Below are 15,495 nucleotides of genomic sequence, written 5' to 3' on the forward strand. Positions count from 1 at the left end.
CTCTGTGAAAGGCTTTGTTAGTACTGTGCCTAACAGTAGTAGTATGACTTTCACTCACAAGTTCTTATAATTTCCATGACTCTCTTCATTCACTAAAAAATTACTTAAAATTTATACAACTTGTCCAATGATTGTACAAAATAAGAATAGTTCAGTTTTCACACATTTAAAAAAAAAAAGCATAAGCTTACCTTCACATTTAGGTAAGCTAATAAAAGTCTCATTAGTCCCACAGGTAATGACTGCACTTCCTTTAAGCTTATATCCTCTATGACATTGAACTCTCGCTTCATCACCATAAAAATAATTCTTTTGTGATTCTACAATAAATCCATTCTTCACTTCTGGGAGTATATGGCACTTCACACCTAAAGTAATGATTAAATAATCAGTAAGAAACCTTCTGTAGAAAACTGATAGCTACTGCAGTATATTTTCAAACTTATCATAATGTATCAAGATTTTTAGAATATTACAATATTGTACAAATAAAAAGCTACCATATGACAAGTAGAAACTTACGTTCACATTTTGGGGGTGGAGCTGACCATTGGCCATTGGTTGTACAGACAATAACAGGAACTCCAATGATTCGGTAGCCTGGCTCACAACTGAAGCGAATTACAGTGCCATAGCTATGACCTCCACCATCAAGAACTAATTTAGAGGTGTGAGGTGTCTCAGGTAAAGGTGGACAAGAAGAAGCAAGACAAACTGGTAAATTTCTCCACTGTCCATCTTCTGCACAGTGAATTTTCTCTGTAGGTTTACCACTTGGGAATGCAAAGCCAGCATAGCACTGGTATGTGGCTTGACCTCTGTAGGTGACATTTGTAGCTCCCACAGCAAATCCATTATCAATTTGTGGTACTGGACCACAATAACGTTCTAAAAGTAAAGATATTGTGTAAAACTTGCTTTTACTGAAAACCATCAAATTATCTTTAAAACTTAAAAAACACTTAAACAAAAAGACTATTTGTTTAACTGATGATAAGTGGTGAAATAATGGAAAACCAACAGGCCTACACTATTTATAAAAACAACTACAGATTTTTCTTTTACACATTCCTCTCAATTTGTCCATCGCACCTCTGATTTCAAGCTACAAACAGATTAATAGCATGAACAAATGTTAAGTTTTGTTTTAACTAGGATATTTAATTTTCAAGTTATTTTAATTAAATATGATTTCACAGGTACAGTTATGTAAATGGCAAATACTTATTTGCTAGTAAGTTATGACAATATTCTCTTTAAAAAAAAAAAAAAAAAAAACTTTCATCCATATCAAACTACATCCAAGTAAATCTACATCATCATCATCTTTGAGGTTAAAGTAGTTTACAATTAGACAGAAGAAAATGCAGATGTTTCATCCTAATGAACATCATTAATCTATTATACAAATTATGTTAATACTTTTTTAGATTACAACGAGTTTTTCCCTTGGTCAGTTTCCAAATAAATGTGAGAGATTAAAAGTTTGAAAAGTGCCTCATCAGTAATTGCTATTGAGTTAATTCTTGAACTTGGTAGCACACTCATCTGGCATAAGTGAGATCTCAGGTGTAATCATGCTTGTACAATATCCAAAAATGGAATTACCACATAAAGAACCTCCTAGAACTTCACTTCCAATAAAAATAGTCGAAATTATAACTTCTCATTAACAACACTAGAAGGCTTTTCTCTTCTTGAGGTGAGGAACTTGAGTATACAAGGAATATTTCTGCTATTACTCAAGCACAGTTACCTTTACAATTTAATTTTTTTTTCCAGTATTGAATAATTTAGATATCTTAATTTACAACAAGCAGTCAGTAACTTGTAGGAATTACCTTTACAACTATTTAAAATGTTTTAATGTTAAATTTACCTTGACAGCCTGGAATAGGCCCTGTGCTCCAGTGACCACCTTGTATACACACAGTCTCAATTTTTGCCTCCCCATTGTTGAATTCCTGGCCAACAGGGCAAGTAAAAGTTACTTTTGTACCAAAGGCTGTGTCTCTAGTTGATGCAAATGCTCCTTGCCCAACTACCAAATGTGGACAGTCTGAAAAAAAAAGATTTAAACAGGGCTTATGAAGTACAAATAAGTGCAAGGTTTTATTTATTATTATTTCTTGTATGGTAACAGTTTTTTTTCCAATGAAGGTAACCCTACATCTAATTCAAGTTATGCAATTAAGAGCATTTAATTTTGAAAATAATATTACAATGAATATTAATGATGGATGTTTACAGTTACAGATTAGTTGGAATTATCATCTTTGTTTAAGAGTCAATGGGTTGTTACTGTTAACTTAGTCTTGTCAAATATCAAAGATCATTTAGTTTAAGCAGTATTCATTAATTTACTTTGTGGGTTGATATTTCACAATTGTTTAGCCTTTTGGTTTTTAAATGATAAGAGACTTAAAACCAGATGGTTATTGGAAGTTGCATTTGTAAGTTATTGATGTCAAGGCTAATAAACACCTATTTAATGTTGAGGACATAGATTCTGGAAAGCCTAAGTTATATACATAAACAGCTGCAAACAAGTGATAAAAGAGAGTGGAAAGAGTAGTCAAAAGTAAAATAAAAGAGAGTTTTGATCAAAGAAAAGTTAGGAGACAATGTTAATCAGCATAGGAATGAATAGCCCAACAGCTGATATGTTGAAGTGAGATTAACAGTTTTCTGATACTTTAGGAGAATTTGTCTCATCAGATGGTACTCTAAAGAAATTGATCCTGCCTGTGTGAATTTTAACAAAAACTAGTGATTATTTGGAAGTAGGACAAAGACACAAAAAAGCAGACGAGTACTGGAAGTTCAAGATACAACTACAGTAACTCTACGACAGTGCAAGTAAAATATGCCAATTCTGTTCTGATAAAAAAGAGAGAAAGAGGAAAAAAAGTGAATTATACAATGATAGTGCTTAAGAGAAAAACAGCTTGACTTGTCAACTGAATTGGCTTAAGTGGATGTTGACAAGAAGAGAGAACTGTAGAGTATTTAAGATATAAGGATGATTTTCAAAGTGTAAAGAATTTTGTACACGCATTTAACTTTTTTGAATATATTATACTGAAACATGCAGAGTGCATGTTGTTCATTTATTATTGAATTTATCACAAAGAAGTCACATACACCAACTGTAGAAAACTCCTTCTAGCTGCACAACTCATAAATATATCACTCACACACACACACACAACTACTCAAAAAGTAAGTTCCTGAAAGTTAAAAAGGTTAAAAATAACACACTGTGTATGAAATAAATAAATTTAAATTTTTTGTCAATATAATTTTTATACAGTTACTAAAATTAGAAACATTGGTAGGTATGTATAAATCAAGAGTAATTTCATGGAAAATAGTAAATTATTTTTACACAATTAAAGGGGGGCTGTTTTTACCATTTCATTCCAATGCTGAAGGATGTCTCACCACAGAAGCTGAAGCATTATCTCTACTCTAGATATAAGACTGGAGAAGTCCATTAAATATTTAAATTATATAGTTATTTACTGTCTGAAATACCAATGAGACAAGCAACAAGGATTGAAAAATTAGCTGATATGCATTTAAAAATAAATTTTATGAAGGGTAACCTTTGACACATCCTTTAATACACTCTTTGGTTAAAGGTTAACTTATTTAAATATAATTAACATAATTTAACATTTTTACTGATGAAATTACATAATCTTGCATCAATTTTTTTCCAGAATATGGGAAGCATCATTCATGACAATGAACAATACATGATGAATCATTAGAACATAATGAGCAAGTAAACACACAAGTTTTTGTGGAGTTGCAAGATGTTTATTTTTTAGATTACTCTATTAAATTAGTAAATTAATTTACCTATTCATATTCTTCTCAAAATTACATTTCACATTATTTTTTCATTTTATATTTGTCATTATTAAAAAATGTTTCCATCAAATTATAATAAGCATTATGTTACTGGAATAAATTATTTTTCAAATATTGAAATATATCTAAATGATGAAATGCTACATCATTAGAATATCATTCATTAAAGTATGAATACTGATACAGTTGTTAACTACTTAAAATGTTTGCTGAAATATAAAAAGTGGTTTAGGTCTTTGAATACAATTTTCACTTTAGCTACTTGTTTCTAAATAACCTACATCACTGTCAAACTTTATATCATATGTTTAGGAGTCCACTAAAAATGAACATACTTTACATATTACATAATAAAAAATATTATGATAGACTGAAATACACATCAACTGTATTGAGTTTTCTTTTTTTTTTTTTAAGGTTTTCAAAAAAAAAAATTAATTTCAGAAATAATATTTAATAGAAATAAATTTACAAACCGTTGTATTATCTTTTCCATATTACAATCACATGTATTTTTCCTACAGAAATATTCAAATAATCATGCTACATGACAACCACAACAAATATAAAGTTATGATGGAATGTATCAGAACTACATTTAGATATTGTTTGATGTTTCACATGCAGTGTGAAGCCACAGAAAATTAACCATTTTTGGAATAAGTATGTAACAGCCTTTCCAATGCAAGATATTCATACACTCAGATCAAAAAGATGTGCTCATAGTGAAAACAGCAGATAAACAAACACAATATTTTTACTTTTACATATAAATTAAAAATACTTGTATGGTTTTAAAATCTAATGTAAACACTAGATGCCACCATTGAGATAGAAAAAGTAATTTATGAGCTAAGTTCAAATTGTAAAGATACTACTTAACAAACCATGTCAAATTTCAGAAAATATATTGAAAAATAAAATGTTAAATTTGAAGATTTATCCTTTATCTTTCCTGAAAAATCCTTACATGTTTGAAATGTTTGAAACGTAAAACATTACACTGATGTCATACACTTTATAGCACACTTCACTCCAAGATAAACTAGTCTTTTCTTACCTGCACTAAAAACAGCTCTCCATCCTAAAGCTGTGTGTAGAGGGTTGCTCTTGAAAAATAGAGTCATGTGACCTGAGCTTGCTGTTAGAGTTAAAGTAGGTAGAGCTCTACCAGAAAAGCCACTAGCTGGATGAAGTTTAACACCTTGATCTGCACTTGTGCCATCAAACACCTAAAGACAGAGTTTTATAAATATGAATAAAATAAACTGTATCAAAGGAACACTACCCCCTTCTTTTACTTGTAATGATATTTAGAGAAACTGTATTCTGTATTCAAGTTAGAAAAGAAGCGTCTAGCATTGATACAGATCATTAATACATTCAAATTTTGCAGAAAACATCCTAATACAGAAACTTCAATATTTAGAAGATCTCACTAACCATGTGAATTAGAAATAATTAAAGATTAGTACATCCAATATAACTTGAAAAATATACAAGATAGAAGTCGTCACTTTTATGTGGGGAAGGATTTGAACAACTTCACACATCACAAGAATTAAATCTTCTTGTGATTACATATATTAAATATATCATATACATATATACATGATTTACTAGTACCACATCTATAGTAAGAACAATGGAAAGGCAATCTTTAATCATCTGGTTGATTGGCGAAATAGTCATTATACTTTTACCATAAGCCACATGCATGCCTCATTGTTTTCTAAATCAAAACTCATTAATAAAAAAGAAAGAAAACGTGCCAACCTCCACATAATCATCTTCCATAACATCAAATTCAGTGAACTTTAAAGAAATTGATCCACCTTCGGGTCTAGTTACTCTGTATCTGCAAATTTGATTACTTGGATAATTCACTACACCAAATGCAGGGGATGATATGTTCCCAGATGATGCTACCATTTCAACTTCACATCCTTTTATGAAAAAAATAATAGGTAGTTATTGTAAATAAAACATTGCTTTACATGAAAAACCATGCACTGTGGTTGTTAAGTTTTTTATTATGTAAAAAAACAATATATATTTTTTTGGAATAAAAATTAATACATGCTTTAAGTGTGTAGCATACAATGAGCCATTTTTACTATTATTTCTTTTATGTAAACAAATCACTCAATTTGTCAAAATGTTATTTCAGCAAGACATGTATGAATGTGAATTACCTGATCGATACTTAATGACAAAACCTTTCCTGCTATCTCCAAAACTGGTGTGAAGATAAAGATATATTTTATTAGATGTTGACATTGTAAACTGAGGAACATTACTCGACATTCCAGATAATTTGGCCAACAGAGGATCAGATGGCATTGGTCCATCCCGAATAAGAATGTAATCCTTGTTAGGCTCCAAATCCATCTCAACAACCTATTATAACACAGTATTTACATGTTCACATTCAAATTACTCTGTATATTTGATTTACAGTTACTCATGAACTCAAGTAGACTGATAAATTAGAATAAACACTATACAATAAAATGTTCAGAAAATTAAGTTAATAAATAAAACAATCACTAAAGTAACAAATTAATGATACATCACATATTCTATTCAATAGATATGAAAGAATTTCCAATATAGTTTAACTAATCACTGAACCAAAAGTACAGTTGGATTAATATGATTTACCTCTAATGTTATAATATGGCCTTGAGGAGCAGTGATGAGGTAGACGCATTCCAAGCCACCTGGATATGGATCTGGATACTGTGGTGATGTGACATGCTGAGGAGTTGACTGACCAAACAAGGAACCTCCACAGTTGATTGGTTCTGGATTAATAACACACACACAATTGTGTTTTATTTTCAATATGTTTTGCTGGTAAATCATTTGGTTATAAAAATTAAACCAAAGAAATCTTGTACATACACACACATGCAACATGATTCACTACAAGAAAGTCATTTAATAGAACAGATGTGACAGTCTTTAACAAATTTTAAAATTTATTATTAAAATATGTAGACTACTCTTAACTGAAAGAATGACATTTTTTTACAGACAGAAACTAAAAAGAGCAGTACAACACAAATAATATTTATATAGAATGAAAAAATTAATACATCTTTCATAAATGAGCTTGAAAATTATTTCACAACAAGATCAAATTACTTATGATAAATATGTTCCAGTGCAACTCAACACCATCTGATAAAATTATCTTACCTGTTTTCCAACTAGCACGAAAACCCTTTCTCTCAACAGAAGAGTCAGATTTGAATTTTATAATCATGAGATTAGAGCCTGTTACAAAAGGTCGAGAGCTCAGATTTTCCTTCCCTGACAAAGTAATGAGTGAGACACTTGATTCTTCAGTTTGCCCTCCAGCCAAAATTTGAACTGTATCAAAATTTGCCTCTGTTTCAAAATCTGAAAACTGTTGGTAATAGAAAAGAAAAAAATAACATTAATCTAAGTACAAAAATTGACCAGAAAATTAAAAATAACTTTCAGAAAACTCACTTTAATTGTTTAAATTTTCATAAAATGAATTTCGTTCAATCTATTCCCTGGCATGGGTTTTCCATGAGTAAGAAAACCTAATATTGCAACCCATTTTTAAGAAAAGGGTTTAAGTATCCTACTTCTAATTTGAGCATTTTTTCTCTTTATTTTCATGGAGTTATGGACTTTTATACCTATTTACTTAACATACAACAACTATAAAGTTATTGCTATTTATTGTAAGAGAATGTTTAATACATTCCATAAATGGGCATTTACTTCAGTCATATTATAGTGTCACTTCCTTTGTTATAACAACTGATCCTGAACAATCATTTTGAGTGTATATTTTCACTGAGTCAAACAAACACATTAACAGTGTTTTCTTTACATTCCCAAATTTTAATGAAATGGTTCTTTTATCTTTATAATGACCTAATAAATAAACATGGTACAAAATTTAAAATTTTGAGTAGTCAATGTAACAAATCTTACAGAATGTATATGCAGGTATTTCTTGAATGCCTCACAATACCTAACAATTCTGAATTTCATCTTTAAAAAAGTGGGAAGGTAAAATAGTAGAAATAACTGTCTATACAGGGGTTTAATTTATTCCTCTCTTTCCTAAGAATATAGCAATTTTTAAAAATCCATGAGATCTACAAGTGTCACAGTTTCATATATTAAAGTTAAGTTGTTAAGATAGAAGGCAGAGTATAAGAAGTTGTAAGGTATTTACTCTAGCAAAAAGGTAATGATCATAACCTGCCAGGAAGACTAACAGGTAAGTTCAAGAACCACCGTCAGTCACCTGAAGTTGGCCTTTCCAGTCCTGGTTCTGGGTTATGTGTCATAGCAGCTATTATCAAAATGTAAAAGAAAGTAAAAGTTTTAAAAGACACTCCGCAAAATCGTAATAATGAGTAGCCAAATGTCCAGTAAAAGGATAAAGTCAAGTAAATGGGTAAAATTTGTAGAAGTAATTGAAGATAAAAGCAAAACGGCAATTAAGACAGAAAATGGCGTAAAACCAATGTTGACATCCAGTCAACAAAGTTGTAAGAACTACCTGTAGCAGAATGGTAATGATCGTAACCCGCCAGGAAGACTAACAAGTAAGTATAAAAACCACCGTCAGTCACCTGAAGTTGGTCTTTCCAGTCCTGGTTCCGGGTTATGAGTCAATATGGCCAGTACTAAAAAGTTAATTAGTAAAAGTGTGAAATGATATGCAGTAAAAGTATAATAACAACTCGCCAGGATGACTAACGAGTAGTTCAAACGGATAGTTCAAACAGGAGCGTTAGTCACCTGAAGTTGGCCTTTCAGTGCTGGTGTCGAGTTATTTAATGTTCTGGCTATTGTCCAATGTCAAATTGAATGAGAGAGATTAAAACTGTAAAAAGGAACCACAATTAAAAGGTGTAATGAATAAACATGCAACACTTAAATGAGATTAAAAGGTTAATGGCCATTAAAAATTAAAACATTATCAAGGTGGACAGAGTCACCATCACCAATAACTCTGTCCAATGTTACAGATTGACCCTGGGAAAAATATGTTTAAAATATTGCCGTCGTTGAGAATTGTAACGATGGCAAGAAAGTAAAATGTGGCTGATAGTGATTTGAGTGTTACACAAATTACACATTGGTGCATCAGTTCCAGATAAAAGAAAATGATGAGTTAAAACTGTGACCAATGCGTAGCTTAGTGAGAACAACTTCCTCCTTCCGAACTTTACGGAAGCTAGATATTAAAGTCAATTTTGGGTTTGATTTGAAAAAGTTTGTTGTCACGTTGCTCACTCCAAGTGGACTGCCAGCTGGCACGGAGCCGACCCTTGAAGATAACACCATAGTCCATGTACGGAATAGGCATAGGAGTGATGGTGCTGAAGCAGACATATTTAGCTGCCATGTCTGCAAGCTCGTTCCCGCGAATACCAACATGGCCTGGTATCCAGAAAAACTGGATTGAAGTAGCTGCTAATGAGAAACGGGCCAGTCGGTTACGAATATCAGCGAGAATAGGATGTGAGCCAACGTGTAGCGATTCCAAGGCAAGTATAGAACTAAGCGAATCAGTATAAATAGTGCAGTTGGAGTACTGCTTAGCTGCAATATGATCCAGGGCAAGAGATATGGCATACAGTTCAGCAGTGAACACAGAAGCTGTAGAAGGGATTTTGCGTGCAACTACTGATCCATAGCAAACCATAGCAGAGCCCACTGAATTACCTGATTTGGAACCATCTGTATAAATAGGAACTGAATGATTGTTTGAAAGATATTCATTGAATAAAGACGGTACTTCAATCTGGAGTATCTGCCTTTTTAGGTGACTGAAAGAAAGGTCACATTTGGGGGCTGTAATAAGCCATGGTGGGATGGGCCGACCTGTGGAACATGCAATGTTATCCAAGGACAGACCCAATTCATCCAATTGCTTCCGGATGCGAAGGCCAAACGGAGCAATGACAGATCGTCTGTTCTGAAAAAGTACTGCCCACCGAGGAAGGAAAACACATTTCCAGGTGGGATGCTTTGGTAAGGAATGAAGTTTCGAAGTATATTGTAAAGATAGTTGCAAACGGCGAAGGTGTAGAGAAGGTTCATGAGATTCAATGTATATACTTTCAACTGGAGAGGTACGGAAAGCCCCAGTGCAGAGTCGAAGTCCTTGGTGATGAACGGGGTTCAGCATCTTTAAGGCTGAGGGTCTGGCAGAGCCATAGACCATTGATCCATAATCGAGTTTCGATCTAATAAGAGCACGATATACCTTTAACATTGAACAGCGATCTGCCCCCTAACTGGTAGAAGAGAGAACACGGAGGATGTTCAGTGCTCTTGTGCATTTGACCCGAAGCTGCTTTAAGTGTGGTATAAAGGTCAGTTTACGATCAAAGATAAGCCCCAAGAACTTGGTCTCCGGGACAACTGGCAGCAAAACTCCACCGATATGAAGTTCAGGATCAGGGTGAATACCCGTCGACGGCAAAGTGCATGCACACAGTTTTGGAGAGAGAGAAATTAAAGCCGTTCGCCAGAGTCCACTTCCGTACACAATTGAGGGCGGTTTGTAGTTGCCGCTCAATATATCTCATGTTTGACGACTGACATGAGATGTGAAAGTCATCGACATACAGCCCATTCGCAACAGTGAGAGGGAGTTGTTCAGTGATGGCATTTATCTTTAAGGCTGCATGAGAAGTGAATGTATTTATTTCATTTGTTCAGTAAACTTAATAGAAATTTTAAAAATGTTCCTAGGAATTAAACTTTTGAGCTACGATTCTCTCATGAAATCAATTATAAATTCAGTTATTCATAAACCTATCAAAACATTAGTATAACCTCTTCTTACTTAAGATATTACATAATCACAGGGTAACACATACATAAAGATCATATACAAGATAGTTTATCTATTCAAATCACTGACTAGTGATCAATGGTAGGTTACAAGGTGTAACAAAACATTTAAAGCTCATAAAATAAGGTTACATAGTGTCATCCTATTTATTCTGCCTTCCATAATAGTTACAACCATGTATTATTAGTTATTATACAACATAGCTGTTAAACCTTGTGTTCACATAGTTAAAAAAAAAAACAACTAAAACTCCTTAAAATGATAGAAATAAAAATATTCCAGACATTCCCAAAACCTTATGCTAAAATTAATATTCTCAATGAAATGAAATTACCATGAATACTTATAAAATACATTACTGTTTGTGGCTTTCAGAAACCATACAAGATGTCTGTACTTGGTAAAGATTTCACACTAAATTTATTCATTCACATACTTATTTTGAATCACTTTGTAGTGTGTTAAAGAGCTGACATTAATATTCAGTTTTTTTTATTTAAACAAACAAGTAATGATGTACATTTTCTGACCTGTATGACAATTCCTGATCCAACTGGGCCCTCAAGAGTCCATTTACAGTCTGAATTAGAAGCATATCTATTTGGATAATTTGGAGATTGAACTGATCCACCCGAACTTTGAAGATAGAAATGACAAGAGTCTACAAAAATGAAAATTCAACGTATAATATACATTCTTAACTTGCAAATAATTTTTTTTTTTATTATTATTGAAAAACAAAATGTGAATTATGACATAAAATATTCACCTACTTCCAACAATATTTTAATTCTGAGAATGAATACATTATGAAGATACAGCCTTTTAACACTAACACTAAGTTTCTATTTGTGTTATTTATACTTCTGTAAAACTATTTACCTGGACAATCAGTTTCATCTGATTGGTCTCCACAATCATCTTCACCATCACATTGCCAGTTACTACTAATACACTGTCCATTACTGCAGGCAAAAGAACCTACATACAAAAAGTTCGTGTGTGAGTGTATATATTATTTTGCTCTATTAGAAGGAAAAATACACCCACACTCTCTCGTATATCAAAAACATTAAAAATCTGTAATAAAAACACATACACTTGTTTAATTAACAAATAACAGGCATAGAAAATGTTCAATTTTAAATGCAAATAAAGATTATGTATAATTTGTATAGTGTAAGAACTCAGTAAAACGTTTCTATTCTTTTGAGGCACGTTATCAAGATGAGATCCTGAATATGAGGCACGTTATAAAGTAATTTGAATTTCGCAGACTCGAGGGCTATTTATCCTGAAAGACTATGTCATCACCACCCACCGCCAAAACCAACGAATGATTGACCGTCACATTATACGCCCCACGAAATAATCGGACTGAAACGCGCTTGGCCATGCCGGGCCAGGAATAAAGAACAAAACGAGGAAAAGCTGCACGCCTGCAATGAAAATCGAATCCACCACAAGCTCTGGAGACAGAAAAATCTTAAGGTTGAAGAAAAGAAATGATCAAAACATTGAACTGTTAAATTAAGGCACTTTTTAACACAAAAAGTAAAAAAAAACAACTAATTTTCATGATTTGTTTCTAGTATTAATCTTTTAAAGTTTTCTTGTAATCACTACGTCTCCATTGTTCATGAGGTTAGGCCTACGCCGCTTGCTTGATTTCATTCTTATGAATCTCGCTAAAGGATTCGAAATTCATTTGTAATGAATGAAGTATTTAAACAACAGCAACTTTGATCACTTTCATGGGCAGTTTATTATCAAATTTACCAATAATAGTGCATTATGTCGATTATAAAGTTTTAAAAGATTACATCTACATGTAACTGTTTTCAAGTGATTCCTTCCCATCCTACAGAATGTTTCAGCTGTATAGAAAATTTCAATTTAACTGGTTACATAAGAGCTCCCTAAATTAGTGTTTATAGCATTACCGAGTACTTTTCTATATATCCGAGTAATTCAATTTGGCGCTTTTCACACAATATTGAAGAATCCCAGTAAATTAGTGGCCGCATGGCCACGTGGTTAATGCACTCGACTCATAATCCGAGGGTCGGGGGGTTCGAATCCCCGTCACACAAACCTTCTCGCCCTTTCACCCGTGGGGGCGTTATAATGTGATGGTCAATCCCACTATTCGTTGGTAAAAGAGTAGCCAAGAGTAGGGGGTGGGTGGTGATGACTAGCTGCCTTCCCTCTAGTCTTATACTGCTAAACTAGGGACGGCTAACGCAGATAGCCCTCATGTAGCTTTGCACGAAATTTAAACCAAACCGAGTAAATTATGACAAATATATGTATTCTCAAATTAATCACGTGACAAGTATCATTTATATAAATATCCATTACTTATACGATTCCACATTTCTTGATCAACAAGCACCAAACCTGACAGTGATATAAGGTAGCATTAAGAAGGGTCATAGGATGTGTTGTTCCTTCCAATCTAGTTTCTGAAAAAACTAGGAATGTTGTCTATCCTTCAGCATCAAAATTAACTATGTAACCATTACCGTTAGAACTCTTGGAAACAGAAACAGTATGTCTTTCATTTCAGTATTAGTATCTTCATGTGTATTTATTGCAGTTTATTATGTCAAGAAAAAGAAATAAAACCCAATTTGACCATTCATTGTGTCAAACAACTTTTTATTTATCCTGTCCAAGAAAGATGTGTGTAGAAAATATAGTGATAAGACAGAATTTAACCAGACAATAGAAAAAAAAAGTTCTTATATGCTCTCTATACACATGCGCAAAAGAAGAAACATTTCAAGGAATTTAGAAATATTTTTTTCTTTAGAAAAGGATTGTTAAAAGTTTGAGGCTTAATGCATAATGCTTTGAACTATTTTTATTTTATTTCAAACACTATTAGTCTATATCGTTGTATGACCTTAACCTTCTATACCTTTTGGGCAAGCTTTCACTTGACACATAAACGGAAGTAATGCTTCGCATGGTGCTAGCTGCCAGCCTTGTGTATTTTCTATCAAGTGAGCAAGTACACATTGTCCATCTTGAGGTCTTGGTTGGTTCCATGACCAAAATCCCACATATTTCGGCACGAAATCACTCCCAGCTGATTCTAATGTGTTCGTAGATAGGTCGTCAACAGTTTTAAAGCCTAGATACATATATTAAGAATTAGGTATACACACATTCACATCAATAATATTTTTAAAATGTAGGTAACATGAATTAATCATGATCATTGACAATAGTTGTGAGGTCCTCCTTGTGGAGACTTTTTACAAACAATAACATACTCATTTGGTAGAATACAATCTTTTAGCGATGGTTATTTTAAACTATTTCTTAAACAACTTAGGTTCTCACTTTATTTTATGAAAACATTAGTGCAATAACTGGTTTACATTTATTAAAAGTTTGTTTAAATAACAATATGAATACGTTATATCACTTGAGTTTATCGAAGACTCTATAGAAATTCTTTAGTCCTAAAGATCAATTTTCTTTTAAGTATTATAGTCTAATTCCATCTAATGACCATTACATTAAAAAGGGAATCACACATACAGTTGCATTTGATTAAAATCATTATAACGTTAATCGAAATACGAACTTAAATACAACTCCACTCAGATTATTCTGAAATAATAAATCTGTGGATATTTATTCCTTGTACGAATATATTACTTAATACTTATGTCATACAGTAATACACATACCTATCCAGTAGGCAACCTGACCCACATTTCTAAGTCTTGAGCCAGCCAAGGAGCTGGAAAAATTGTTCTGTCCATGCTGAGAAATTAGAACCAACTCACTACCGTACCTGTTAAACAAAAAAAGGTTTATGAAGAAGTTGTTCTGTCCATGCTCAGAAATTAGAACCAACTCACTACCGTATCTGTTAAACAAAAAAAAGGTTTATGAAGTTGCTACACAACGACTTGGTCAAATTAAACTCTAATATATTTATATTTTCGTGTAAATATTTACTTTCTTGAAGTTTTTATCCATTGTTTGTTTATTGTTAAGTATAAAGATATATAATAGTCTATCTTTGGTTTACCCATTACCAAAAAGGATATTGAAACCCGATGTTTAGGGTTATAAGCTCTAGAGCTTCACATTGAGTCACCAGAACGATTTTCTTTGTACAACTACAGCATTTCTTTTATTGCTATATTATCGAATTTTAAACTTATGATGTATAAGTAGCTGTGAATATCAATTGTTTGAAATGGTAATACTTTCCATAACTGTTTGGATTTTACTCTGAAATTGACACGAATGAAGGGAACTTCGTTTGCGAAAATTTTAAGTAAAGATGTTCAGAGATAAAGAAGTCAAGACTTCAAATGTCACGAGGGCACCCACAAGTTTCAATGGCATCGCTCAATTTAAGTTAAAAACTCATTTAAACTAGGTATATCTCGCAAGATCATAAACCAAGAGTAAATACATGTACGTTAACTGTAAAATTACAGTTTTGCTTTTATACCATTCTCTAATAGTGGGGTCGTATACAGCAACATGCGTGTAATGTTATATTTCTCTCAGCTACAACTGTCAATGTAAAGAACTGACCAAAACAACTAAATAAAATCGCACATTTTCTCTACAAAACTGTTAAGTGCCTTCAGCAGTAATTTATTGAATTAACTAAATTACGTTTGACGGCATTTTGATCCATACTTTTTTGCAATTAATTTGTTAATAGCAGCCACATAACTTAACAAGTCATGGACCCACAAGAAGTTTAATGGATA

The 15,495-nt window shown here is 32.6% G+C and overlaps 1 protein-coding gene across 1 annotated transcript in view; it reads right to left on the reverse strand.

Annotated features, from left to right (window-relative positions):
- The window catches only part of LOC143255809 (uncharacterized), a 95,015-nt gene that overhangs the window by 45,652 nt on the left and 33,868 nt on the right, over nucleotides 1-15,495 (reverse strand). The window contains exons 4-15 of the mRNA XM_076512070.1: nucleotides 14,449-14,555; nucleotides 13,668-13,883; nucleotides 11,627-11,725; nucleotides 11,275-11,405; nucleotides 7,084-7,294; nucleotides 6,544-6,686; nucleotides 6,075-6,279; nucleotides 5,656-5,825; nucleotides 4,940-5,111; nucleotides 1,880-2,059; nucleotides 523-888; nucleotides 192-368 (exon numbers count right to left, since the gene is read on the reverse strand). Of these exons, the coding sequence (XP_076368185.1) occupies nucleotides 192-368; nucleotides 523-888; nucleotides 1,880-2,059; nucleotides 4,940-5,111; nucleotides 5,656-5,825; nucleotides 6,075-6,279; nucleotides 6,544-6,686; nucleotides 7,084-7,294; nucleotides 11,275-11,405; nucleotides 11,627-11,725; nucleotides 13,668-13,883; nucleotides 14,449-14,555 (2,177 nt within the window). The remainder of the gene's footprint in view (nucleotides 1-191; nucleotides 369-522; nucleotides 889-1,879; nucleotides 2,060-4,939; nucleotides 5,112-5,655; nucleotides 5,826-6,074; nucleotides 6,280-6,543; nucleotides 6,687-7,083; nucleotides 7,295-11,274; nucleotides 11,406-11,626; nucleotides 11,726-13,667; nucleotides 13,884-14,448; nucleotides 14,556-15,495) is intronic.

The sequence above is a fragment of the Tachypleus tridentatus genome, chromosome 7, assembly GCF_004210375.1.
Source record: "Tachypleus tridentatus isolate NWPU-2018 chromosome 7, ASM421037v1, whole genome shotgun sequence".
Lineage (NCBI taxonomy): Eukaryota > Metazoa > Arthropoda > Merostomata > Xiphosura > Limulidae > Tachypleus > Tachypleus tridentatus.